The 25,687-nt window shown below is 44.5% G+C and overlaps 2 protein-coding genes across 15 annotated transcripts in view; one reads left to right on the plus strand and one right to left on the minus strand.

Moving 5' to 3' along the window:
• Positions 1 to 3,122: 3,122 nt before the first annotated feature.
• Positions 3,123 to 24,759, plus strand: LIG3 (DNA ligase 3). Of its 10 annotated transcripts, XR_012676611.1 has the most exons (22): positions 3,123 to 3,265; positions 3,600 to 4,178; positions 4,669 to 4,806; positions 5,733 to 5,930; positions 6,378 to 6,529; positions 7,452 to 7,618; positions 8,263 to 8,340; positions 8,457 to 8,625; positions 9,305 to 9,460; positions 9,908 to 10,039; positions 10,815 to 10,894; positions 11,362 to 11,449; positions 12,418 to 12,495; positions 12,767 to 12,890; positions 13,278 to 13,420; positions 14,243 to 14,317; positions 14,910 to 15,056; positions 16,113 to 16,287; positions 17,171 to 17,262; positions 18,107 to 18,403; positions 18,678 to 18,830; positions 21,663 to 21,730. XR_012676611.1 is itself a non-coding variant. In XM_075168843.1 (20 exons), the coding sequence occupies exons 2-20, from the start codon at positions 3,620 to 3,622 to the stop codon at positions 18,338 to 18,340; spliced, it is 2,985 nt and encodes a 994-aa protein (XP_075024944.1). In that variant the 5' UTR covers positions 3,123 to 3,265; positions 3,600 to 3,619; the 3' UTR covers positions 18,341 to 18,664. The 10 variants fall into 10 exon arrangements, 5 of the variants coding, with proteins under 5 accessions (XP_075024944.1, XP_075024945.1, XP_075024947.1 ...); XR_012676612.1 differs by lacking the exons at positions 18,678 to 18,830; positions 21,663 to 21,730 and adding an exon at positions 24,646 to 24,759; XR_012676610.1 differs by lacking the exon at positions 18,678 to 18,830 and having other exon boundaries at positions 21,663 to 21,749.
• The window catches only part of RFFL (ring finger and FYVE like domain containing E3 ubiquitin protein ligase), a 33,561-nt gene continuing 27,323 nt past the window's right edge, over positions 19,450 to 25,687 (minus strand). For all 5 annotated transcript variants that reach the window (XM_075168852.1, XM_075168848.1, XM_075168849.1 and 2 more), the window contains 4 exons: positions 24,657 to 24,740; positions 24,066 to 24,273; positions 22,782 to 22,805; positions 19,450 to 22,201 (listed from right to left, as the gene is read on the minus strand). In XM_075168852.1, coding sequence (XP_075024953.1) covers positions 22,020 to 22,201; positions 22,782 to 22,805; positions 24,066 to 24,273; positions 24,657 to 24,740 — 498 coding nt within the window. In that variant the 3' untranslated portion in view covers positions 19,450 to 22,019. The remainder of the gene's footprint in view (positions 22,202 to 22,781; positions 22,806 to 24,065; positions 24,274 to 24,656; positions 24,741 to 25,687) is intronic.

Genomic DNA, 25,687 nt, shown 5'->3' on the forward strand with positions numbered 1-25,687 from the left:
GACTTTTTGCGCATTATCTTCCCTGTATTAATGGAATAAACTACTTAAAACAGAGTTCTACTTTCCAAGGGGCCTCTCTACTAGCCTGTCACGGATGACTTGTACACAGAGAGAGCATTATGTTAAGAGGCTCATCTCAGCAATTCCAGTATTAGCTACCAAGAGAGACACCAGCAGTGGTTCCTTGCTGATCCTTTGAGAAACAGCAGTGATTTGCCTCCTAGTTTTCTCTCAGCTTTCTGCGAACGCAGTGTCCTGTAGTTTTGTGGAAAGACGCTCACTGGATATATTGCTCTAGTCACAGCTGTTTAAAGGTACATCGTGGCCAAAGTGGGAGTTGGAAGAGTTTATTCAAATAAGACTGTAAAACCCAAAGTAATTTTAACTACTCCCCTTGCAAACATACCTTCCCACTCAGAATAAGAACAGTAGATGCACATTGCAACTTCAGGGGAAGAAAGTGGTTACGTGGAAAACTTAAGAGCAGTGACCAAAATCAGGGTCCTTCAGTCCCATGCCAGCTGAAACTTTCCTATCACTTCCTAATGTCATCTCAGACCTGTTAGCCACAAAAAGATCAGAAGATGCAGTTTCAACTTTCCACCCATTCCCTTGGGGCCATAGTGGAAGAACAGCAAAATTAACGCTCCAGGCTGAAGAGTCTTCAGTTACATTGCTCAAGAGAAAGAGAGCTGGAATTAAGAGTGCCCCAGCTTTGCTGCTGTTATTCCCAGGCCTTTCAAAAGCAACCAAACATCAATTGTGTCTGTTTCTCACTGAAGAAATTAATCTGAAACTCACATTTTCTCCTGACAGCATTCTGCCACCTGCCTGTGCATACTGCATTTCATCACGGGTCAGGTCATCAATCTCCAGTCTCAGCACAACCCTCCGGAGGGGAGCCCTCCTTCTTCACTTACCTGTCCATGCTGCCATCTAAACACCCTCCAGACTGAGAATAGCCAGAAGGCAATTCATCTCACCCTAACTCAAGCCTCTGAAATGCCCTCTGCAGGTTCCTCTACTGATTATAGACACAGCCTAGTTTAGATCATGCTGCTGACTTCTAGACAGTAAAAGTTAGGGAAGCAAATCCTACCGCTGAGAGTTGCTCACCTGCCTTATTTAAATCCAATAACGACGCACTGCAGCGAGTGTCAGCCCTTGAGTCTATCTTTCCATCCTTTTACCAGGCTCAAACACACAATGAATAAGAGATCTCACCGTGAACACTGCACTGTGCTCTGTGCTCCCTGCAAGCTCTTTCTGAGCAGTGTACCCACCACATCTTTTCCTGGGTTTTATCGTTTTCTTCCCCTATAAGAGGTCAGTGTTAATGCAAACTATTGCACCAGTCACTGCTGGTTCTGTAAGTAATTTCTCAATGGTACATCTTTTTCAAAGCAATTTGAACAGTTAAAAATTTAACCACGTTAAACTTGCACACATACCTTTAACCCGAGTCAGTCAAATGCATGGTCTTGGAGTTGAATGTATATAGCCTTTTGGTTCAGTGTTTTAAAACTGGAGCATCGTGCTGTCTGGATGCCTTCCACGTAAAGTCAGTAGCAGTTGAGAAGTCCTTCGTGAACTCCCTGAATCCTTCTGCAATTCCTCTTCTGTGACTCAAAGCCCCAGCTGGATTTGGTTGGGGGAGCTTGTTTCTTTCGTTTTGGGGTTTCCACCACTTCTGGGCCATGAGGGACAGGAAGGCGTGCTTCTATTCTGAGATCACGGATTGAACGCATTGTCCGAGAGCAAAGTATTGCAACGTAAAGTATTGCAAAGTAATGCAGACTAACTGCTTTATAGCTAGATCCTATGGATCAGAAATGCTTATCTCATGGACTTCATCCCAGTTTTGTGACAAGACATAGTTGTTATGCTCATCCAAGTTCCAATGTGGGTTGCACAGCTGGAGTTTCGTGTGCTGAGAAAAAGAGGAAGACTACCTGTAGCTCACCTTGCAACTAGCTGGAAGCCAGCAAAAAGAGAGACTTGTGTCTGGTGAAGCAAATTCTGTGCCTTATGCCTCGTACTCTGCCTCTGAGGTATAGCAAAGCAGGTCAGGGAAAGCCCAGCCATGACAACCTACGCAGCATCCTTTTCTGGGATAAAGGCAGGAATCCTGTTGGTGGTGTGTATGGCATCCACTCCAGCTTCCTCAACAGCCTCCTGGCACAGCGCACCAGCACTTTCATCAGAGAAACAGGAACGGCTGCCACCATCAGAGAGCCAACAGCCAGACTGCAGGCATGTGCCCATCTGTACTGGGATGAAGGGCTGTTTTCAGGGGGCTGGGGTGATACAGCAGCACCTCAGGGCCTGCATAAACACAGGAGAGGGCTCTTGAAGGGCCTATGTTGGGAAGCCAAGCATAGGGCAGCACCTCAGGCCCACACAAACACGGTGTAGTGCTCTTGGAGGGACAATTTCAGGGCGTCAGGTGATAGAGCAGCGCTTCAGGCCTGTGCAGACATTGTACAGCACTCTTGGAGGGCCCATTTTGAAGCCCAGGTGACGCGGCGGCACCTCAAACTGCACAAACATGGCATAGTGCTCCTGAAGGGCCCTTTCTGAAGCCCAGGTGACACGGCAGCACCTCAGGCCTGTGCAAACACAGCATAGCACTCTTGAAGGGCCAATTTCACGAGGCCAGGGATAGGGCAGCAACTCAGACCCACATGAACACCGCGTACCACGGAGAGCCGATTTTGAAGGCCGGGTGATACAACAGCGCCTCAGACCTGCACCAACATGGCGTAGCACCCTTGGAGGGACGATCTGCTGAAGCCAGGGATAGGGGCATTGCCTCAGACCTGTACCAACATGGCGTGGCGCTCTCGGAGGGCCGATTTTGGAGGCCAGGAGCAGGACATCGCCTCAGACCCGGCCACGCTCAGCGCAGCGCTCCCAGAGAACCGCCCGTGTGGCGGCGACGCGGCGTCGCCCCACTCGCGCCCAAGGCGGGAAGACGCTCCCCAGCGCCTGCGCGTGGCGGGGCGGGGGAAGGGGCGGGGCTTGCGTTCGAGGGCGGGGCCAACTGCCTGCGGCCGCGCTTCACGCACGCGCACAACCTGGGCGCCACTTTCGGGCGGAAGAGGTGGGGCGCGGCGCGGCGCGCATGCGCTGTGCTCTACGGAAGCCTGCGGGCCGCGTTTAAAGGCTCGGCGGTGGCGGCGGCTCCGGCCTAAAGGGAGGGCTGGAGCGTGTCGCGTCCGCCGGCCGGAGGTGAGAGCGGAATGGCGGCGCCGTGAGCATCTCGGTGAGCCCTTCACCTCGGCGGTCGGCGATGGGCAGGGCGGGGGCCTGGGGCCTGTAGCGGCGGGAGGCTGCGGTTGGGCCGGGGCGGGCAGGGCGGGAAGGCGGCCGTGGGGCGGACCGGGGCTTGTGTGTGAGGGGAGAAGGGGCTGGGGGCCCGCGGATGAGGAGGATCGGGGCCTGTGGGGCAGGTGGTGGAGGCCGCTGGGGGACCGGGTCCCAGAGGGGGAGGCAGCTGTGGGGCCTGGGGGAGGGGGGCGGATTGAGGGCGCTGAGAGGCCCCGCACCCCACACAGGGCCCGCAGGCCGCGGCTCAGTGTCTCCTCTCTCACTTGCAGCACACAGCGGAGCAGGCTGGATGCCCACAGGCAGCAGGACACTATCACAGGCTGCCCGGGCACTCGGCAGGGGCACAGGACTTTTCTCCCCCCATACACAGGTCTCCTTCCCAAGACCCCACCTTTGCTGTGTCGGCCTCCCCAGGGCCAGTCCCGATTACTGGTACCGGCTGCTGTTAAGGAGTATATCTCTCCAGTTCGTAGGCAGAAACCGGGGTGGTGGTGCTGGGGCTTTCCATTTCTCCCTGCTTTTGCAAACTTGGCTTCGCCAAGCCTGCACAGCTGCAGAGGACATGGCAGAACAGAGGTACTGCGTGGACTACGCCAAGCGTGGCACGGCAGGCTGCAAGAAGTGCAAGGAGAAGATCGTGAAAGGAATGGTGCGCATTGGAAAGATTGTTCCCAATCCTTTCACGGAGTCTGGCGGGGACATGAAGGAGTGGTACCACGTGAAGTGCATGTTTGAGAAGCTAGAGAAGGCCCGGGCCACCACCAAGAAAATTGAAGACATCACGGACTTGGAAGGATGGGAAGAGCTACAAGATGGGGAGAAAGAATTAATCAACAAGCACATCTCAGGTGAGACACAAGGCAGCACCTGGGTCACTTTTCTACTATACTCATTTTCAAGGTATGCCACTGACTGCCACACAGCCGTGCCTTTACCACGAAATCCTCACTGATGTATTGGTATGACCTAGTGACAAAGTGGGTAGCGCTGCTCAAATCTGTGTCTTGGCCCTATGGGAAAGGGAAGCAGTAGTCAGTTCTACAATAGCACTTAATTCATTTGTCACAACTGATTATGGAGAAGGTCTAGGGGATTTAATTCACGTGCAGATAAATCCCAGGAGGATGTGAAAGTTATTTTCCATTTTCAGCTTTTTTCCCATGATCTTTAGTAAATTATGTAGTCTTTTAACTTTTGATATCTGAAAAAGTTCCTTCATTTGTTTCTCCTCCATCCCCAATTCTTTTAAGACTTGTTTGTTGCAGTTATCTTACATATTATGTTGAGGGATATATGAGATTATTTCTGACTGCTGGATTGAACCTTGCTGTTTTACAGAAGCTAATTCCAAGGCTACAAGTACACCGAAGAAAAAAGTGATAGTCCAAGCTAAGCTCACTGCCACAGGACAAATAACTACAAAAGATCCATTAGCTCTCATCACTCCATCACCGAAGAAGTTCTCTGGCTTCACAGGTAGGACTTAAGAAACTGATTCTGGGAAATCCTTCTTTTCTAATATCAGCATCAGAGGAACTTGGCTGAGGTCAGTAGTTTTTTATCTATAGAAGATGGTTTAGCTTTAATTACTTTTTTAAAATCTGGTTTGCCAAAAATTGTTAGTGCTTTCTTAGGCTGTCAGTCTTGAAAGAACTCATGTTTGAGTTTCTGGTATCCCCAAGGAAACAAAGTTTATGCAGTAACCCACATTGTCAGGCTGACTCCACTACTGCCTTAGTCCATTGGCCAATTTCAATCAAACTGTGAAGGTAAAGATATCCCACGTGGAGCTCAAAATCTGTAAAAAAATTGGTTGTGAGGAATTCCCAGTGGCAGTGTTCATGGCAGGGAAAACTCTTATTCCTCAGCAGCTTCTCCTGAGAAACAGCTGCCAGCAGGACAGTCAGTGTGTGACCTGGCACAGATGTGTAGCTCTGAACCACCCAGAGCACGTGTTGCCACATACACAGCCAAAGAGATGAGAATGTGTAGGGGTGTTAGTGTTACGAGACAAGAGGGGATGGGGACATTTTTTCCCCATTTTAGAAATGATCTTAGGAAAACATCTTGCTGCAAAGGGCAAAGGCCTATAAAGCAGAAATAAAACAGAAGCATCTGCCAGCAGGAATTCACCAAGGTTTAATCATATTTGTCGGTAGAATTAAGGTCCAGAAAATTCTGGTGTGCTCTACACTAATGAAAAAATAGTTTAGAATTTTTTTTTATGATAATTAAAATTTAATTACAAATGTTGGCGTAGCACACATCATTATTCAGTTCTGAAGCTTTGCCAGCATACCGGGATCGTTCTTTTCAGCTTGCCAAGCAGAGGTAGCTTCAACTTCAAAATTTGCACCATATTGTACTTGTTAAAAAAGCAACTTCTTATGTCTTTGATGCAGCCAAGCCAAAGAATTCAGAAGATGTCTCTGCAAACTCTTCCCACAAGTCTAGCCTATCTGCAAAAAAATGTGATCCAAAGCACAAAGACTGCTTGCTGCGAGAGTTCAGGAAGCTGTGCGCCATGGTTGCTGAAAAGCCTAGCTATAATGTGAAAACACAGATCATCCAGGGTTTTCTGAAGAAGGGATCTGGAGGAGGTATGATTCCTGCTTGGCATTCTCAGCATATGAAAGCCCTCTCAAAATCAACCTCAAAGTATTATTTCAAAAGCAAGGGTGAAATAAAATCTGATCGCTGTGTAGTCCAAGCTGTGTGCTGTGATGATTTCTGAACTATGGAGATAATGTTTGCAAAGCGAACTGTTTATCTAAATAACAAATTCAGATAAGAATGTCTTAGTTTAGGATTGTGGGGATTGTTTGTGGGTGCCATCAAACTTAGCACTGAGATCAGATTTGGAGGACAGTTGTGGGTGTTTCTCCTAAGAAATCTCCTTTCATGTGAAGCAGAACAGCACGGTGGAAAGAGGTAGCCTCAGCTGCGGGTTTTTTTTCCCAGGGTCTTGCTAATGGGCACAAACAACCAGAGCCTGTACGTGAAGATAAATTGTGACAGTTTCTAATGGTCTGTGCTTTTTTTTCCAGATGGTTTTCATGGTGATGTATACCTGACCATTAAGCTGCTGTTACCAGGCGTCATTAAAATTGTTTACAACTTGAATGATAAGCAGATTGTAAAGCTGTTTAGTAGGATTTTTAACTGCAGCCAAGAAGAAATGGTCCGGGACCTGGAACAGGTGAGTACAGGCAGCAGTTCTCTTAATTTCTGCTGTTCAGTCCCTTGGTATGGAAATTCTGTGGTGTTTTTTTTTACTCCTATTCGAAAGGTTGTTAGCTTGACTGTTAGAATGGGAGTTGGTGATTTTTTTTTTTTTTTTTTTTTTCCCTTTAGCAGTTTTCATAGCACTTTCTGCCATCTGGAACCTTTAGAAAATAATGGTTGAACAGAAAGCAAGATATGAATTCACCTGCAAAATTTCAGAAAGCAAGACTAAAATATCTAGACAAGTTGGGCTGCATCTGCTTTGTCTAAACTGCTTTGTCTAGCATATCCCTATGTCACTGATTTATATTACGTTTTTTGTAACATCACATATCAAAAACTGTGACTCAATTAACAGATCTGTTACTGTGAGCGTAAGTTGGTTCATACAATTAAGCTACGCTCATACTGCAAGTGCTCACATTGTGCATTTCATTCCTGTGCATAGGAGTTGGTAATTGACTATGCACACTTCTGATTCATTGCAAGATGGAGAAAATGGGTGAATTAGATAATGAAGCTAATTCTTCCACCTCTGTTTATTGCCTTGGTATATACTGCCTTCTAGTGACATCACTAGACAGTTTCAGATCCTTGGATTTACAAGTGGATTCATTCTGAGGAAATAAAGGGTCTGTGATGCTGCAACAGTGGAAAACAGAGCAATGAGATGATACAGCTATTCTTTCTTACCTTTTTTTGCAAATGAAACAGCTGAGCAGCTTTATTCTGTATCGTGGCAGCTTTCTTCTAATGTTTGATTCCAATTCCTTCATGCAATCCCACGTCATTCCTGTGCTTTATACTACTTATTGGAACCATGTTGAATCCCCACTGGCGTCCCCGTTCTCTAGCCATAGCTCTGATCCACACCCTTATTTTGTTCTTGGAGACAGGGAGATGTTTCCGAGACCGTACGCCTCTTCTTTGAACAGAGCAAGTCTTGTCCTCCAGCGGCCAAAAGTCTCCTGACCATCCAAGAGGTAGATGAATTCCTAATCCAGCTATCAAAGCTTACTAAGGAAGATGACCAGCAAAGTGTGCTGCAACATATCACTCGCAGGTAGGGAAAGGAATCGGTCTCTGAAGGTTTACCCTAAAACTAGGAGTGGTTATCTACATATCACAAGCTGGAATAGGTGAAAAACTAATCATAAGCCACAGGAACTGAACTTAACATCTGTAAGCCACTATTAGTGGTTTGTTTAAGACACCTTGACTGCTGACCAGCAATGGAGAACATGTATGGCTCCTGTTCATGCCAGGGAGTTTCATCCTTGCCTGTCGAGACACTGTTCAATCAGTAGTAAACAAGCGGCTTGCAGAACTACCTTAATGGTACTTTGCTGTTAATTAAGTTGCTATTCTTGGGTATGTTGGGAAGAGCGTTGAATTCTCGGTCTGGCTCAGTTTGTGTTGATCTGAGGCTGAGGATGTTACTATCTTGCTGACTGACTCTTGATGCATTAATTTTGGAAGGTACGTCAACACTGAGGCAGAATTAATATTGGCATAAAGATGCTAAAAAGCCTTTTGGATATTCTCTTGTGCCCCTGAGATGTCACTAGTAACATGTCCTCATTTGAGTTTAAACCCTACAGAAGGGCAGGACCTTCTTTTACAGAGGCCTGGGTCAGTTTCTCTTTTTCAGCTGGAAAGTAGTTCAGTTAAATGTCTACCATTTCTGAATCGTCTCTCACACTGCAGATGTACGGGCAATGACCTGAAATGCATCATCAGGCTAATTAAGCATGACTTGAAAATGAATGCTGGAGCAAAGCATGTGTAAGTCTTAACCTTTCATTGTGAGATAAAACCAGAAGTGGGCACTAGCCTCATAAGCCAGGAGCAGCAGACCTGAGGTTGATCTATGTTTCCCTCCTCTCCTCAATTTGTTAAAGGTTGGATGCTTTGGATCCCAATGCTTATGAGGCGTTCAAAGCATCACGCAACCTCCAGGATGTGGTAGAGCGAGTCCTGAAGAACCAGCAGGAGGCTGAGAAGGTGCCAGGTCTGAAGCGAACCCTCAGTGTGCAGGCCTCTCTGATGACCCCGGTTCAGCCCATGCTGGTAATGTTGGCTCCCCTGCAGTGGTAACCATCAGCCGAGCAAGAGATGCAGTTCTCATGTGTACTGTCAGAGACCCTCGCCTTTAAGAATCAGTAGACAGATAAGTGACTGTGTGTATTGTGAGCTAATAGAGTGTGCAGTGCTGATTTTTATGTTTAATGCCATTTTATAAAATGTTTTCTACCAAGAGGCCAGTATTCAATGTACTCAGTACTTGCACCTTCAGTGCTACTGCAGAAGCTAAAATCTTGACTTGCGTCCAGTCCAGAAATGACCTTTTTGTTTGTTTGCTATCATTCCAGAAGTTGATCCTTTCTCTGGAAATAGTGTAAGCTTTCCATTGGATTAGAGATTCAAATAAGTTTGGTTTTTTGTTTGAACAAATCAGTGTTAAATATTTACTTCTGGGCTAAGCGCACTCCTACAAAAGGCACAGTACTTACACTTTTAAGTATTTCGAGGAGATAAGCACTGAAAAGCTGTAATTATCTGGGCATATGCAAATGATTCTAAGTAAATGAGTAATTAGAAGGAAAACTTGGGTTGGATATTAGAGATCCTGGACAAAAAGATCTACAAAGGAATTGGTAGTTCATTCATGAACTTAGGTAAGAGTAGATTTATTTTTAAATACATCGTCTGAGTTTGTTTGGAACTTATCTCTCTCCACCTTTCTAAGGCTGAAGCCTGCAAGTCAATTGAGTATGCCATGAAGAAGTGCCCAAATGGCATGTATGCAGAGATCAAATATGATGGCGAGCGGGTGCAGGTCCATAAAAACGGAGATCATTTCAGCTACTTCAGCAGAAGCCTCAAACCTGTCCTCCCCCATAAAGTAAGCACCTATAAACTGTCTCTCCTGTTGTGCCAGCTCCTCTCTACGACTGAATTTCACAACAGTTTCCATAGACGAGGATTGTTGTAGACTTTTTTCTAATTTGTGTAGACACTTGGAATCTGGAAAAGCAACACTTAATAGAATTGTAATCAATTAGTTTTGGTGGACATTAAGAGCTTGAAACTAAAGTTAAGCCATCTGCCTTAGAGTGTCTTTATGCACTGCATTTTGGGAGGCTTGATGCCAGTTGGGTGACTTGGTTATATTTGTTCAAGACTCATTTTTCTATTTGTAGACTGTGCTGTCTGTACCATAGTAGAAAGTAGAGCTAGTGCAGATATGCCTACACATGCCTGAGACAGGCTTCTGGAGAAAACATCTGCATTGGAGTGAGTCCCTCTCTTCAGCCAGCAGACATGTTTTTCTTTTCTTTTTTTTCCCAAGGTAGCCCATTTTAAGGACTTCATCCCCCAGGCTTTTCCTGGTGGGCAAAGTATGATCCTGGATTCAGAAGTTCTTCTGATTGACAACAAAACTGGCAAGCCACTTCCTTTTGGGAGTCTTGGTGTGCACAAGGTAAAAAAAAAAAAAAAAAAATCCTTTCTTGTGGTTGGAGGCTGTTATTCCGCTGACTTAAACGCACTAGCATGCGATCTGTTACCACAGGATAATTTAAAAGATCTGGTGCTTGCTAGAGCATCTGGGGGAAAAAAAAGATCCCTGAAAAGGCTGATATTAATGAAAAGGTACTGCTCTAATACAGTAGATTTGATATTAACCTGATCACTAGCAGGACAGTAAGAAAACTTCAGCTCAAGATAAATATTAAAAAACCCTTGGAAAATCTTGCCATTCTGTCATTGCTGATCATTGCTTGAGCAATGTATGGCAGACTGGAAGACCACAATGATGCAGAGAGTATTTAGTCCGTTTGAATATTATGTAGTGCTTATGTCTAGACTAAATGGTGGTGAGGAAGAGGTAAAATGAAACTTAAACTGTAAGTGCTTTAACTTAAAGTAGCCATTAATCTGAAGTCTCTGGAATGCTTGTTGGTTTTTTGTTGCAGCAGCAGTGACAGATGTTACATTGCCCAAAGTCATTAATATTTGTGGAGTTATTTTCCTGTCACTAGGAGATTAGCATGTTTTATCTTCTTGGTTTGTGCTTTGACACCTTCAGTCTAAATCTTAATTCTCAGAATAGTTCTGTCTTTTAGAAGAGGCCTAAGCTTATTATGACTTAAAGATTATGGAGATAAAAATACATACCTTTGTTATTTTTCTAAAACTCTATGTTGCTGCTTGCTACGACTGCAGATTTCTTTTAATCGATCTTAATTGCCTTTCAGAAAGCTGCTTTCCAAGATGCCAACGTTTGCTTGTTTGTTTTTGACTGCATCTATTTCAATGACATCAGCCTGATGGACAGGTATGTGTCTGGCACAGTGTGAGACTAGCCTGACCGGTTTCCCAGCACGAACTTGCTGGAAGACGCTACCACTGCAGAGGGAGCAGTTCACATTGGCTGTAAGACCGGCCATTTACCCCTGTAAAATCAAGACAGCAGGGGAGAATCCCTGCTGTGCTGAGGAGTTTCGCTATGGAGCTCCATCTTGCTCTGCAGTTCCAAAATATCAGGATTAACTGCATTTCAACTGAACTGAGTGTGGTTCAGTACCCAGCTTAGCTTATATTCTCTGAAACTAAATGCACTCTTAAGACAAAATTTCTATTTTATAACTTACTTCCTGGAGGAAAGTAAGAGTTGATTGTCCTTTCTGGAACTCTGTAGGATAAATCATTTAATTATTTAAATAGCTTTTCTCAATGTTCACATGACTGGTACTTCATGTTAAAATTGCCTGCTTGTCCTTAATTATCCATACCCTGGTTTAGGCCTCTGTGTGAACGTCGTAAGTTTCTCCACGATAACATGGTTGAAATCCCCAACCGGATCCTCTTCTCGGAGATGAAGCATGTCACAGTGAGTTCAATGTTAAAATAGCATGCATGGTGTCCAGATTGCACTCTGGACACTTCATTGCTGCTTTACCATACGGCCTTTTTTATGATTAAGGCTGCAAATCCTGCAATTCCCTGCCTATCAAAATGGTTCTACTTCTGGTCTGTGTGCAAGACTTCTTGAGCTAGTGTTGTTCAAGGGGGCCATGCCTGTGCTCCCACCTTGTCTCGGCTACAACCACTTCAGTATAGTCTTAACTTGCACACCTCTTTTTTTGGCTTCTTAATGATTTTGTAGCCATTGTAACTTTGACGTTGTTAGGAGGAGCTAAAGGCTGTTGTAACTTAGTCTGTACCGTGCAATGCTGAGCTGTGTAGAGAAAGCTGAAGTATGATTGAAGGGAGCTAGACTGCTTCCAGTTCCCAAACTGGCAACTTCAAGTGCCACACAGCCCAGATACATCCTGAGTGCTAAAAACTGCATTTAGACAGCAAGCATGCTCAGTTTTTTCTTTGATTGTTATGCACAACCCTATGTCCCATTATTTTTTGCCACTGCTGCTGCTTTCTGTAGCACCTTGGTTTTGGTGGAGAATGCTTTGAATATCTGGGGCAGAGAAAGCATTCTGGGAAGAAGAAGAGAGCATAGGTCCCAAGGCAGTTGGATAGAGAAGTAAGCAGGCATTAGCAGCTGAGGAAAATCTGGTCTTGTACATATGGGACATACTCAGGACACAATCAGTGTGGCTACCTCGTCTCTGAGGAGTATTTTTTAACTAACGAACCCTTCTCTTGGGACATATTCCCATCTCAGTCACTGGATGTGCAGCAAAGAGAACACGTATGGGGCTCTCCTTGGAAAGCTATGAAATTACCCATTCATCTCTCTGCAGTTGCTTTGGTTTTAGTGCACCACTGCTGAAAATAGAAAGCCTGACGACCACAGCCCTTTGACAGTCTTGAGCTAACCCTGATTCCTTTCCTTTTCAGAAAGCTTCAGATCTGGCAGATATGATCACCCGAGTCATCCGTGAGGGACTGGAAGGATTGGTGTTGAAAGATACAAAGGCAGGTTCACATTTACTCTTCACTGGTGTATGCTGGGAATTGGGGAATAACAACAGACAAAAGTCTGTGGATGAAGCACACAAGGCTGAGCATCCTTGAAACATCTCTGGGTTCTCGTCGATGCTGACATCCAACCCAAGTTGCTCCTTACATATCTGAGCACTGCTGGGCTCTTGTACTGCTAAACTGGATAAAAGCAAGGGCTATTTGAGGAGACAGCTGTCCACCAGATGATCCTTCTGACTGGGGGTTCTTGCCTTGGTTTGCACAGGGTAATTATGAACCAGGAAAACGACACTGGCTGAAAGTGAAAAAGGACTACCTAAATGAGGGTGCAATGGCTGACACAGCAGACCTGGTGGTGCTGGGAGCTTTCTATGGACAAGGCAGTAAAGGTAAGTCTCTGGAGTTGGCTTAAGTCTGTCAGTTCAGAAAACTCTCAAGCTTTTTCCCGTTCCAGGCCTCCTGTAGCATTTGGTCTCCTACCAAAATGAGGCTGTTGTAGCAGTGACCATCTGCTGCAGCGCATCACGTGCCAGGCTATGAGTTTACTGTGGTTTAGTTGGCACAGCAAAGCCTTAGGTCTTGGGCTGGGCTCTTACGCAGCGTAGAGGCTCTCTGTTCAGCTTTGTGTGTGGGAGCAGGTGCTGTGAAGCCATCACAAGCCCAAGGCCCTTTGACTCCCGAAGATGGAAAAGAGTTTTGGTTCATTACTTTGCTTTTTGAAAAGCTGTGGCTTGTCCCGTAGAAGATGTGAACCACCCTGCGCTCCCCTCCTGCAGGTGGGATGATGTCCACCTTCCTCATGGGCTGCTACGATCCCAAGAGCGAGAAGTGGTGCACTGTCACCAAGTGTTCCGGTGGCCATGATGATGCCACCTTGGCGCGTCTGCAAACAGAGCTGGATATGGTGAAAATCAGCAAGGTGAGAGGGGCTCTGGCATGGATCAAAGGAATGCTCAAGAAAGGGGTTGGTAAAAGCCTTCTTCCTGCTGAGATACAGTTGAGGTGCTGGCTAAATGCAGAACTGAAGTGCTCTGCGGGGAATGAACAGAGGCTCGATTAGAGTTAAAGCAGATAAACTGCTCTGCCACAAATGAGATGTAGATGCAGCCAGCTCCCCAAGACGAGTCGCTGCCTGAGATTTGTACTCAGACACTGAGTGGGAAGCCAGGCACCATCTGTTTCCTGCTAAGACAAAGTTTTATTGAGAAGAGCAGAGCAAGTACCATTTTTTGGGGCATATGGCGATTGGTGAAGACAGTCACTAGATGGGGCTGCAGGTGAGAAATGCTCAAGTCAGACTATTTGTGGCTAGATAGCCTGACATGTTGCAGTTAAAACTTTTTGCGAGTGACTTATTTAGGTGAGGAATCTAACAGAGAGCTGAATTTTAATATTTACGTGATATCCTGAAGGCCATTTGCATCAAGGTTATAGAATCTTTAAAAATGTGTAGTTTTATATGAATCACAATTGGAGCAACAATGTTATTGTTTCACATATAGAATGACAGTAATTGAGAGCTGTGTTACAGATAATTTTTGTGGTTCTCTAGGTAAGAGAAACTGCTGCAGATCAGTGTACCTTGCACTACAGGCTAAAGCAGGTTTCATCCATACAAAGGCAATGTAATACCTATATGCTTATCTACTTCTAGGTTATCTTTCAGCAACTTCTTTTGTAGAAATAGGTTCATAGATGATCATATGTGCTATCATTTTGGTTTTGTGCTTTTAATTAATAGGATCCTAGTAAAATTCCAAGGTGGCTAAAAATTAACAAAATCTACTACCCAGACTTCATTGTCCCAGATCCAAAGGTAAGTGCTGTCATAGTCATTTAACTATGTTTTCCAGCCCTGATATAGCAATTCACTGTACTTTATTTAAGTGTACAAATTGTCTGTTACAAGATTAGTCTTCATACTTGGAGCAGGAAATTAAGCGCAAGTTTTTATCTCTGAATCTTCCAGGTGCATTTGAGGCTAAGAGCTTCATGAAGAAATCATACCTGCAGCACTTCTGGGAAATATTCTTGTGCATTAAATCCCTTCCAGAAGTGAACTTGCTTTAAATTTGACATGAAAAATCTGACTTAAAATGGTTGAAGCACAACTGTAACCCAAAAGTTGCTATTGTTTTACGAAATTTATCAGTATGCTTTGTGCCATGTCTGTCTGACAGAAAAGGTGTTATTTAGGCATTATATGTTAGTTGAGGATCTCTGACTCGGTGAAAAAAATAGAAGTTTTTCTAATTAAGGTGACCAAGAAGGTCAGTTTGTGTACATGGAACTCCGTGTGCTGGGGTGGGGAGGGGGGTTGTTGTAGAGGTAGAGGGACATAGACATGTTAGAGTTAATTCATGAGAGAACACAGGAATGTGATGTGACTTCCTCAATACTGTGTTTAGAAAGCCCCAGTGTGGGAGATCACAGGGGCTGAATTCTCTAAAGCTGAAGCCCACACTGCAGATGGGATCTCCATTCGCTTTCCTCGCTGTACCCGCATTCGAGATGACAAAGACTGGAAGACAGCCACCAACCTCCAGCAGCTGAAGGTGAGTTAACACAGTATGTCTGCAGCATGTTCGAGAATAAGTTCTGACAACAGTCTATATTTAAAAAGACAAATTCGGATAGCAGGGTATGTAGTGAAGATACCTGCTGACTGGTACCTATGATGGTATGTTACATTTTCCATTTATTCTAGGTTCAGGCTGCTTGCTGGATTATTTTCATGTGAATCTTATTCTTTCATGGGGCCTCTCGAGTCTGTTGAGCTGTTGTGTTGTGCACTTTCAGGGAAGTCTGTGCTGGCACCTAGTTGTATCAGCTCTTGTAACAGCCTTCGTGGCGAGGAATTTCCTTCCTGAAAGAGGTGACCTTTATTCTCTTAAGTGTTTATGGTCATTCAGCCTCCCATTAATTGATGAGATTGGAGGAGGCATCTGGGAAGTGACGGAGGGTAGCCTGGCCCAATTCCAGGGCGCGGGGGCCAAATGGCAGCCTGCCAGGACCCCTGGGGCTGCTCCCACCCCACACAGCTTCTATGCCGCCATTGCTGATAGAAACCGGTTGGCATGCTGCCATCCCCAGTAGTCACTCAGCTGCTGATGAGCTCTGTTCTCAGTCTCGTTATTGTCGTTTGGGCTGTCTTCACGCTGCCTGCAGGGATACTGGCAGCAGATGTAAGTGCTTGTTATGCCATCGAAGCAAGGATTCAGCCCACCTGCTGCCCAGCTCCCTATGCAGGTAGGGGAGAGAAAGGTAAAATACCCTCCTCAGGCAGACTGTTCCCTGAGTGAGCAATGGGTGTTGTTCATCTTTCAGGCTCTGAAGAGTCAGTCTGTCTTGCTCTGTAGCAGATAGTGTGAATTCGGCTTTTGGTACCCCCCAGTATGGCTTCCCTTCATGTCAAGCAGCTGGGTGGAACGCAGAGAGCTTGAACGAAGCTGACAGGAAAATGGCTACAAAGAGGTGCAGAAAGAAAAAGCATACGAGCAAACACTTCGGGGGGGGGACGACAAACAAGAGGAGCACGTGCATTATGGCTCGTGTCTCGTATCAGGGGTTTCTCTGTGGCTAAAGGCAATGCTTTGTTTCTGGTGGGACAGGAGCTGTACCAACTCTCCAAAGAGAAGGCTGATTTCAGTGTTGTTGCTGGGGAGGAAGATGAGTCCACAGCTGGCAGCAGTGGAGAGAATGAGGGAAATTCCAGGTCTTCCACACCACACAGCGCTATTAAAACTCCCCCAAGCAAGTCACCTGCAAAAGCCCAGAAGCCAGAAGGTAGGATGGTGCTTTCCAGGGAGAGGAGCCTCAGGGTGTGTTCTCTGCATTTGGGGCAGGCTGGCTTTGGATCTTTGCCTTCCGTCAGATGCTCAGAGATCCCACGTGCATGTCAGGGTTAATGGGCAAAGCTGTCTAGACCCTTGGTTTGGCCTGTGTTGTTCACAGCATGGATTGAATAGCCACAGCTCTGAGGTGTGCTGGGATTGAGAGAAGATGGAAACAGCACTGATGATGCTGTTCAGGTTGGTGCTTAGGCAACTTAGCCAATAAAAGATTATATTGCTGAGATTATATGCTGCTTGGAACAGATATCTTGAACCTAACAGAGTCTCAGTTATACTTAGTACCAAAACTACTTTGGAGGGGTTTCTCTGGGACTGCAGTCCCTTTTAATCTTATCAGATAAAGGTCCTTAGCAGACTGTGTAAGACTGGTCTGAAGAGCAAACCTGCTGCTCCTGTTCCTGCAGATCACATGCCCGTTGGTTAGACATTTTTGGCCATGAACCAGTACTTAATTTTATTTGGATGAAATTCATGCATATGATAGGGCACCTGGATGGAGGGGATTTCCAGGTAGTAAATTGCAAAGCTGTGAAATGAGTTTGCTTCACCAGCGCTTTGTCACTTGAAGCAAATTTCTGAGCAGTCTCAAAAAGGCAGTGTGGTGACAGCAAGGAGGGCAGTTGAACAGCAACATCCTGGAGATGAGGAAGATGCCCTGCGCCATTTGCAGTAGAAAAATGTATCTTTCTAGTTAAATTCTAATTCATGGATTTTCCAGAAAGAGGGGGGAAAAAGCCTCTTCACTCTTCTCCCCACATTAATAAACTACCAGTATCTGGACAGAGCGCACAAATGAGACAAGTTTTTGTTTTTAGAAAGCAAAGCAATCATTGGATCCCCTCAAAAATCAGAGGAGAAACGAGGGGAGAAGCGAAAAGCATCTGAGATGGATGACAATGGAAAAAAGGTACGGACAGCTGGACAGCAACCATTTTAGGGTGGGAGGAAGCAGAGGCAGTTTCACTTGTCTGTTCACTTTGGTCTTCCATCTGGAAAAGTCTTTGAAATCTGCCTGTAGCAGCACCCTAAATTAAATTAAAATGAAATGTAAAGGCAGAAATAGCAGCAACAAGCCCCCTTGTAAAGGCAGTGGATGGCTGCAGCTCCTCTTTCCTGTCTGCAGAGCTGATGTAACTGGGTTTGTCATGCTAAAGGACAATACTGCTCACCCACCAAGTGTCCTGCTCCACCAAGTGTTGTGGTTGCTGAGCAGCTGCTCTTCCTGACTGCTGCACATGCAAGAGTTGGAGCTGTAAAAGGAGAGAACTGTCCTTTCTAGCCCATTGTGCAGCAAATTGTAGGAGCGGATGAAGAATCACTGAGCTGTAATTTCCTGATAAGCCTGGAGTAGCTATTTTGATGTAAGCAGCACGTCCCCTCCCAGCGTGGTTATGTTCTCCTACTTTTACTAAGAAGCATCAGCTTGTAAAGACAAAGACATTAAGATCATGTTTACTGGACCACATCAGCATCATCGCTAAGGGGAATAATGGGGTAATAATTCCCCTTAGCTAGGGAAGCGCTGTTCAGCTGTAACATCTGGCTTTCAGAGGAACTGTATGGGTGTTGCTCTTGTGTATGATTTAATGGCAGTCCAAAGAGCAATTTACGGTTATTAGGCATGGGATTAGAATGATAACCTCGGGAACTGTGAATGGACTCGTTCATGCCTCAAAGAATTTAGTGTAATTTCCAGGCCAATCTAATGTTTTTATCAACCTGTGCTTCTCATCCTCTTTCACAATATGCAGACGCTGCTGGACATATTCACTGGTGTGAAGCTGTACCTATCGCCCACTGTGAAGGACTTCGACAAAATCCGGCGGTACTTTATAGCATATGATGGGGATCTTGTGCCAGAGTTTGACACAGCCTCAGCAACGCACGTTATAGGGGACATTGATGAGAATCCCGGTGCTAAGCGTGTGTCTCCCAACTGGATCTGGGAATGCATCCGGAAACGGAGACTGGTAGCCCCATGCTAGCAGTGTGGGGCAGCTGACCAGTCTTGACACAAGAATTCCCTGAAGGGCACAGCTGAGAACTAGGTAGGTGGAAGAAATGGTGAGATTCCTCTGTGGAGACATGGATAGAAATAAAATGCCCAAGTCCATCAGAGGTAGTTACAACGATCCATAGCAACCATATGGAATTAATTAAAACAACTCTCTGAGGAAATGTCACTGCTGAATCCATTTTTCTGCCCATAATGTAGAACAATGCACTTATCTAGGTGCTGGTTTAGTCTCCTTGGGTTTTTAAAATTTGGGTATTTTTATAGATAAAGAAATAAAACTGAAGCAGTTTCTCCTTTGCTGTCAGGACTTATTTTCCAAAGGTTATTCTCTGCCTGGACAGGAAAACAGGCCACCAAATATGTGAAACTATTGACTGTATTGCCAGGCTAATTTTGCTGCATGGCTACACTTTACATGAAGGACATGCGTCTCTCCTGTCTCTTAATGTCCAGCACAGGTCTGTATCCAGTAGCAGTTTACACCTCTGGCGTAGGTTTCATAATAAAACTAGGACACCAAATAAGCTTCCATTACAGCAACTGCTGTAGCATTATCCAAGCATCCTCTTGGAGCATTTGTTTTCTAGAGTATGTTGCTCATGTGTTCTGCTGTTCATGTTTCAACAAGTAAAAGCTGAGAAAGGACTCTACCATCTGGATCTTTTAGGATAGTTGAGAGACCTCCTTCTCTGAAGCTGTTCAAAACTATTGCAAGTACTTGAATATTAATGAAATAAGGAAGATAGGTTTTAGAAATAGGGGTTCATTTTAACTTAACTATTTTGCAAATGACAATGTGCATTTGCTGAATAACTCTGCATGAGCCCTGAAGGTGTAGGCTCAGAGTGCACATGTACATTATGAAAGCAGAAGTGAGTTGACCGGTTTACTGGTTCCCTTAGTCTCAAGTCAGTGGTTTCCGTTAACTTTTTTCCTTCAACCTCTTCTGTACTTGTACCCTACCCTCTAATGATATTTAAGCACCTGGTATCCCAAGCCTTTTCTGGTTCAGAAGTAGCTGTAGGATCTCTGCTTTCTCTTAGCCTGTTGGCAATAGAGTCAGAAAACAATGTTACCTAAATCACATTTCAACTTTATTATAAAATTATAAACCAAACTTCTGTACCAAAACTAGTAAGTTTAACCATCATAGTACCAAGAGGATTTAATAGAGAATAACATGCCCTTTCAAGTAGAATATTAACTTTTAAAATATTTAAACTATGTACAGTGTACATAAAGCACATAAATATTTCCATTCACTTTATTAGTTCAGATCATTATATTCCTTTGGATCATTAATCAGTTTCCTCCAGATTTTGATTTTCTTTTAAAAACACTCAATCATATCCATAGTAGAGAATCCATTTTTGCAAGAGAAACACCGTAGTGGGGAGGGGGGGGAGAATCTCCTCCATTCAGAAAGCACATTTCAGAGCCGTATGGTGGGTATATCTTCTCATTCCTAAAATTTCAGGCATTGATCTGCAACCTGATTTATCTGCTGTAGAAAATAAGCCTACCCTCTACAAGTAAAAGTACATCTGTCCACAGGGGAATAATTTTCGTGCTAAATTCCCCCAGCCCTGAGTTTATTGAAAAATATGACAACATGCATTTTCACAGTGAATTTACTCAAGGAGGCTGTTCAACACTGTATGTGTATTCCGGTACCTCTCAAAGAGGTCTATGTGAACCTCTTGAAGAGTAAATACAGTTACTGCTTACCTGCAATTTTTTTTTTTTTTTAACATGATGCATTGAATTGTACCAGTACTCTTCTCATGCTGGAAGCTGTTAAACCATAAGCCAAAGATTAGAGAACAACCTGAACAGGGAAAGAGGTAAAACTCAGAATTTTTAGTTCAATAAACCTCAGCAGCTGTTGCATTTTGGTGAAGTTCAGAGACCACCTCAATAGTGCAGAGGTTCTGCTACCTACTGAGTGACAGATTTCTTCCTCTTAAGTGCTTTTTTGATTCCAACTTGCAGAGTAGAGACCCTCCATCCGTACCAGTTGAGAAGCAAGTTGCTACTCATGCAATATTCCATGTTAAAGATTACACGAGTTTAATTTGCTGTTAACATATATTACTACTTATTGCAAAAGTAGATGGCTTTGGTGATCATTTCTGTAACCACTTCCACTACTCCAGCAGCTGTAAGCAGACACTTGGTTTTTATGCTTGTTCCTCTGCTGGCAGCCATGCAGAGATCCAGTTTGAACGCTAAGTAACCACCCCCCCTCCAAAGGGGAAAGCTAGACAGGAAAAAACCTGCAGAAGAAGGTACTCGACTTCACAAATGACTTGAAATGAGTATACAATCCCACAGTGGCTGAAAATTTAAGGCATCAAGATTCCGAAACCTAGCTGTGTTACCAGCCAAATGGACTGAATGCTTGCAGGCCATCAAGGGAAAAATATGCCAGTTACAATTTTCTCAAGCAAATGAACATGCTGTTCATGGGGATGGCTGTAAGGGCTTGAAATTGTCACGTATCAGACCACAGGAGCTCCTGTCCACCCTCACAAGCAGAAAGAGTACAAAATAAATGGCTATTGATAAGCAGTCTGAATGTAACAGGACTGTGAAATTGAGCAAAGGGGAGGATAGGGGGGAAGCTGATTAGTGAACAGGAGCATCTGCAATGATGATCGCTCATCCTGCTGGTTTAAGGGAGATAAAGTTTGCTTTCTTTCATGTCTCCCCTCTAAAAAGAAAAAGTCCCCTGTAATTAAATATGATTGTGCAGCAATGGAATCCTTACTACTCTTTAGCTGTATGTTTTCCTCACTAAACCCTCTAAAAGACTCAAGCTCCTTATCAAGTGAAGTCAGTTCAGTTTTAAAACGATTGCTGGCATATGCTGTAAGGAAGCCTGTGAAGTCAAAGGAATCAACAGTCAAACTAGAAATTTCCCTCTCGCTGGCATGTAAACAGAAAACCACCACCACACAAGGTAAGGCTATATGTTTCAGAGTTGCACTCCCCTTACATTTTTCAATAATACAAAGTCCATCTTCAAATAAAACTATACATTTTTCCACAATTGCACTAGGCTAGAATTGTACTTATTCAGAATATGGAAATTGGAGGCTGGCTGCCTGTCCTGCAAGCATAAGAATTCAACATTAAATTAAAAAAAAAAAACAAAAAAAAAAAACCACAAAACCCAAGCACAGTAAAATTTTAATCTTTGAAAATAAAGTTGTTGCTGGGTGTACAGCCTAAGCAGCAAAACAAATGCCGGTTTTTGAGACCCCAGTCCACTTTTGTTTATTATTCAGGGGAAAATGCAAAGCCTCTGAATCTGATCTTCGTGGTGGAAAGCCAAGCATCCATCTATCCCCAGCGCTAGTGGATCAAGTTACTCTAGAATGTACGTTGTTAATGATTTCTGTGTCTGCTGCTGGCAATAAGCTCCAAGGAGTCCAGGCACTGTGGTGTAAAGCACTATAGTGGGAAGAGCACAGCCGGGCACGGCTTGAGTAACAGCAGTTTTCCCCAGGCTTCATCCTTCCCTCACTTCCAGCTTCCAATGGGGTCCATGTGCTAATCTCTGACCTAACTATTTGTAGCGATTTTGACCATTTCTCTAACAGCAGATGAGGCTTTAAGGCATCACCGGTCTTTCCTACACACACTTAGGACTTAAAGACATGGACAGCCCTTATCACATACTGCCTGCATATGGGACATTCGCTCATCCGCTTCCCACACTTGGTGCAAGTGACCATGTGGCCGCATTCTAGCAGGACACAGTCAATGGGTGCGTCCATGCAGATTTTGCAGAGGTTGTCCTCCGTGCCAGGGAGCCCAGCACCACCTGAGTAAACAAGAGACCACGGTTTGCATGAGACAAAGAAAGGTACGTTGGTTTTGTGCAATCTGTGAGTTGGCTTTATCAAAGGGCTTCCCTAACGTACTTTTGCACACTGAAGGTCTGAAAAAAAAAAATTCCCTTTGCGTCTACACTGATGTGGATATATCTGCTCCATCAACCAGCAAGGAGCAAAAAGTTTTAGCTTTTACACAGTCACTTCTGCGTGACGAAAACATAATTACCGCTGAGATTCCTGGCAATGAGGCGAATGAAGCAACATGGGTCTCTTTTCCCAAGTAACAAGTGATAGGACGAGAGCAAACGGCCTCAAGTTGCACCAGGGGAGGTTTAGATCGGGTATTAGGAAAAGTTTCTTCACCGAAAGGGTTGTCAGGCACTGGACCAGGCTGCCCAGGGAAGTGGCTGAGTCACCAACCCTGGAGGTATTTAAAAGACGTATAGATGTGGCGCTTAAGGACATGGTTTAGTGGTGGGCTTGGCAGTGTTAGTTTTATGGTTGGACTCGATGATCTTAAGGGTCTTTTCCAACCTAAACCATTCTATGATTAAGAATAGCACTTACCAGTTTGATCGTCAGTGTCAGAAACTGCAACATAAGAAGAGAAAGTTACTGGTGAGAATAAGAGAAGCTGGAAAAAATACTCAAGTGGTATTATTAAACAGGAGATGAAAGCCTTGAAGGGAGATTACTAAACCAAAACTGCTTTTTGCTGATCCCCATGCAGAGGTTCAAGCAGGATAGGTTGTTCAACTGGCAAGAAACTGAGCTTACACAATAGCTAGCGCTTCACAAAGATAAGCAACTATCTAAAGTGATGTCTCGATTTTTAAGACAGCCTTGGAATTTAGGCAGCGTTTGGCTTCCTAGAACTACACTTTGAGTAGCCCCTTGTGCCAGTTTCTTTGGTGTTATACCATCTCACTAATGTTGTTGAGCACAGCTGAGACACACGCACAGGCAACAGTGATTAAGAGAAAAGGATAAATTCTGTCAAAAGCACAAGATACAACGGAAGAAGAATATAAAACCAAAGCAGTTGTCTTAAATCTTTTATCATTCGTAAAGGACAAAGCTTAGAGAGATGCATTTAAGAAAACAACGCTACTTCGGACAACACTGAAAACTATAAAATCAAAGTGTTAAAACACGTTTCTCTTGTAAATAATTTACAAGTATATGTCTTTTTTAACTAATCACCTAGAATTGCAAACTGGCACCTGGAAGTCAAGCCAGATACATTCTCTATGCACCTCTATCACACCACTATCCCCTCATCAGTCAACTGCACAGGCCCAGCAGGAGCAGGCAGTGCACAGGAGGAACACTCTTGTGATCAAGAGGACAGAGTTGTGACCGATAACCGCAACTGTTCAGCAGTGGGAGCCACTGTCACCGAGCACAGGCTGGCTCTGATATGACCGGTTGCTTTTTGGTGGCATTTTCCTGCTCGCTTTGCCAGTTGCTGCAAGTCAATAGATAAGAGCTCACCCCAGCGCTTACAGTCATCCGTCTACAGTCACGCATCAGCTGTTCCGTGGGTGATGCAGTGACGAGCACGATCTGCCACAGCTATACAGAATCCCGAGATGAAGGGCGCACAGGCCTCATTTGTTGCTACTACAGGGAAGTCACTCTCCAGAGCTGCCATAACGCTCTCCTCTTACACAAGTACAAGTAGTGGTGAATAGAGTGTAGCCACTTTCACTCTAAAGTGCATATCAGAAACACTCCCTCCATTCTCCTCACTCGAGAAAGAGAAATGTAAGATAAGTTCTCTTCCCTTCTGCAACTGTCAGTAGAAAGGGAAAACCTGGAGAACAGGTAGATGCTTGCTAAGTTTCTTACCTAGATGTTGAAGGTCTTTCTCTTTATAAAGACGAGTCACCCTCTCTAGCAGCTCCCACTTTTCACAGCAGCCTTTGTAGTTGACAAAGTTGCGAGCAAGAATTTCCTTCAGCTGTCTCACAGAGAGTGCATTGATGTCTCCGATGCTTGTTAGATCAGAGAGAGAAGCCTTCCTCCCCTGCACCAGGTTATCTTCTGAGTCAGTAGACTGGAAGGGAATAAAGATGGAATGATTCTTGCCCTCAACACATAGCACTACAATGTAAATCAACTTTCAACATGTGCACTAGCAGGAATTCATGTTTGGACGTACATATAACTCTGATTACTCTGTAAATTCCTTCATCTATCAGAAACACAAGTCCGAGGATGTAAATTAATGATTTCTATTATTACAATGTCCAAGTGACACCAGTTCTTTCTATATGTGGAGGACAAGATGATGCTAAAGAAAGGGGTTGATTGGGTCTGCCAGTGGTCAGTCTGAATTACTGTTTAGCCACCCATCTCTCTGCAGTAATGATTCTAGGCCGTATTTGACACCACAGAAAACCTGGTATTCCTTGTCATCTAATTCCAGGACACACAAACCTGCGTCTCCTCCTCTGTTGGTGCTTCTGCTGCATTCTCGACTCCTGTCATACCGACTTGGCTTGGAGGCACATAACCATTTGCCTAGAAGAGGAAACAAAGCTTTCACCAACACCACATCTCTGTGTATCCAAAGGGAAATAAGCTCGATAGTTCAGCATAACTGCAAACCCTGCCCACTGGAAGGACGAACTGCAGCCCAAGGTAAAAGCGAGGCACACTCGCAGAAGGTATTTCCTGTGCAGCACTGACAATAACAAATAAATTTTAAACAAGTAAAACTTTTTGAGACTGAAGTGCCGTATCTGACCCTTTAAAGCCCCACTTTATTTAAACCCTGATAGAGGACTTGTACAGTAAGATCCCACATGACATCCTTGTGAGGCTGGATCAGGAGGAGGCCAAATTTATACACATGTATATACATGCAATCCCTCACTGAAGTGTTGCAGTGTGCCATGGTGCGGTATCACAGCTCTGATGGCACATCGGCTGTCAGTGCAAGGCTCTGCGTAAGACTCCTCTATAACACAGCGCAAAGTCTACAGGTCATCTTCAAAGTAACCATACAGAAACACCTCCTCAGGTGGGTTCTGGACTGGAAAAATAGGAGATACTAAGTGAAGGAACAGCAGCAACAAAGCTGGAGAATGAGAAGGGGCAGTTGCTTTGAACGCTTAATAAAATGAAGGGAACTGCAGTGTAATTCTAGCCGACTTGCCCTCAGCAGCTATCAATCCCCTCTGCGGTTTCCCTACTAACAAAGGAGATTGTAATGTTACCATCCTACATATCTAAGCGGTGACTTGTTAATATTTACAATGCAAAAGAATAACAATAACAATGAAAGAGCCTGAACTGTAGCAGGATGTCATGCAAGTAGAGACAAGAAGCTGAAATGTATCATGGGGCAGTAAGGGAAGACAACAGAGCTGAATTTGCTGGTAAAAATTGGAATGGCAATATCCAGAAAACCAGAGAATGAAAAGGCCTTTTAACGATTCGTAAAAAATGTCCTCCCAGGAAAATTT

The sequence above is a fragment of the Calonectris borealis genome, chromosome 19, assembly GCF_964195595.1.
Source record: "Calonectris borealis chromosome 19, bCalBor7.hap1.2, whole genome shotgun sequence".
Lineage (NCBI taxonomy): Eukaryota > Metazoa > Chordata > Aves > Procellariiformes > Procellariidae > Calonectris > Calonectris borealis.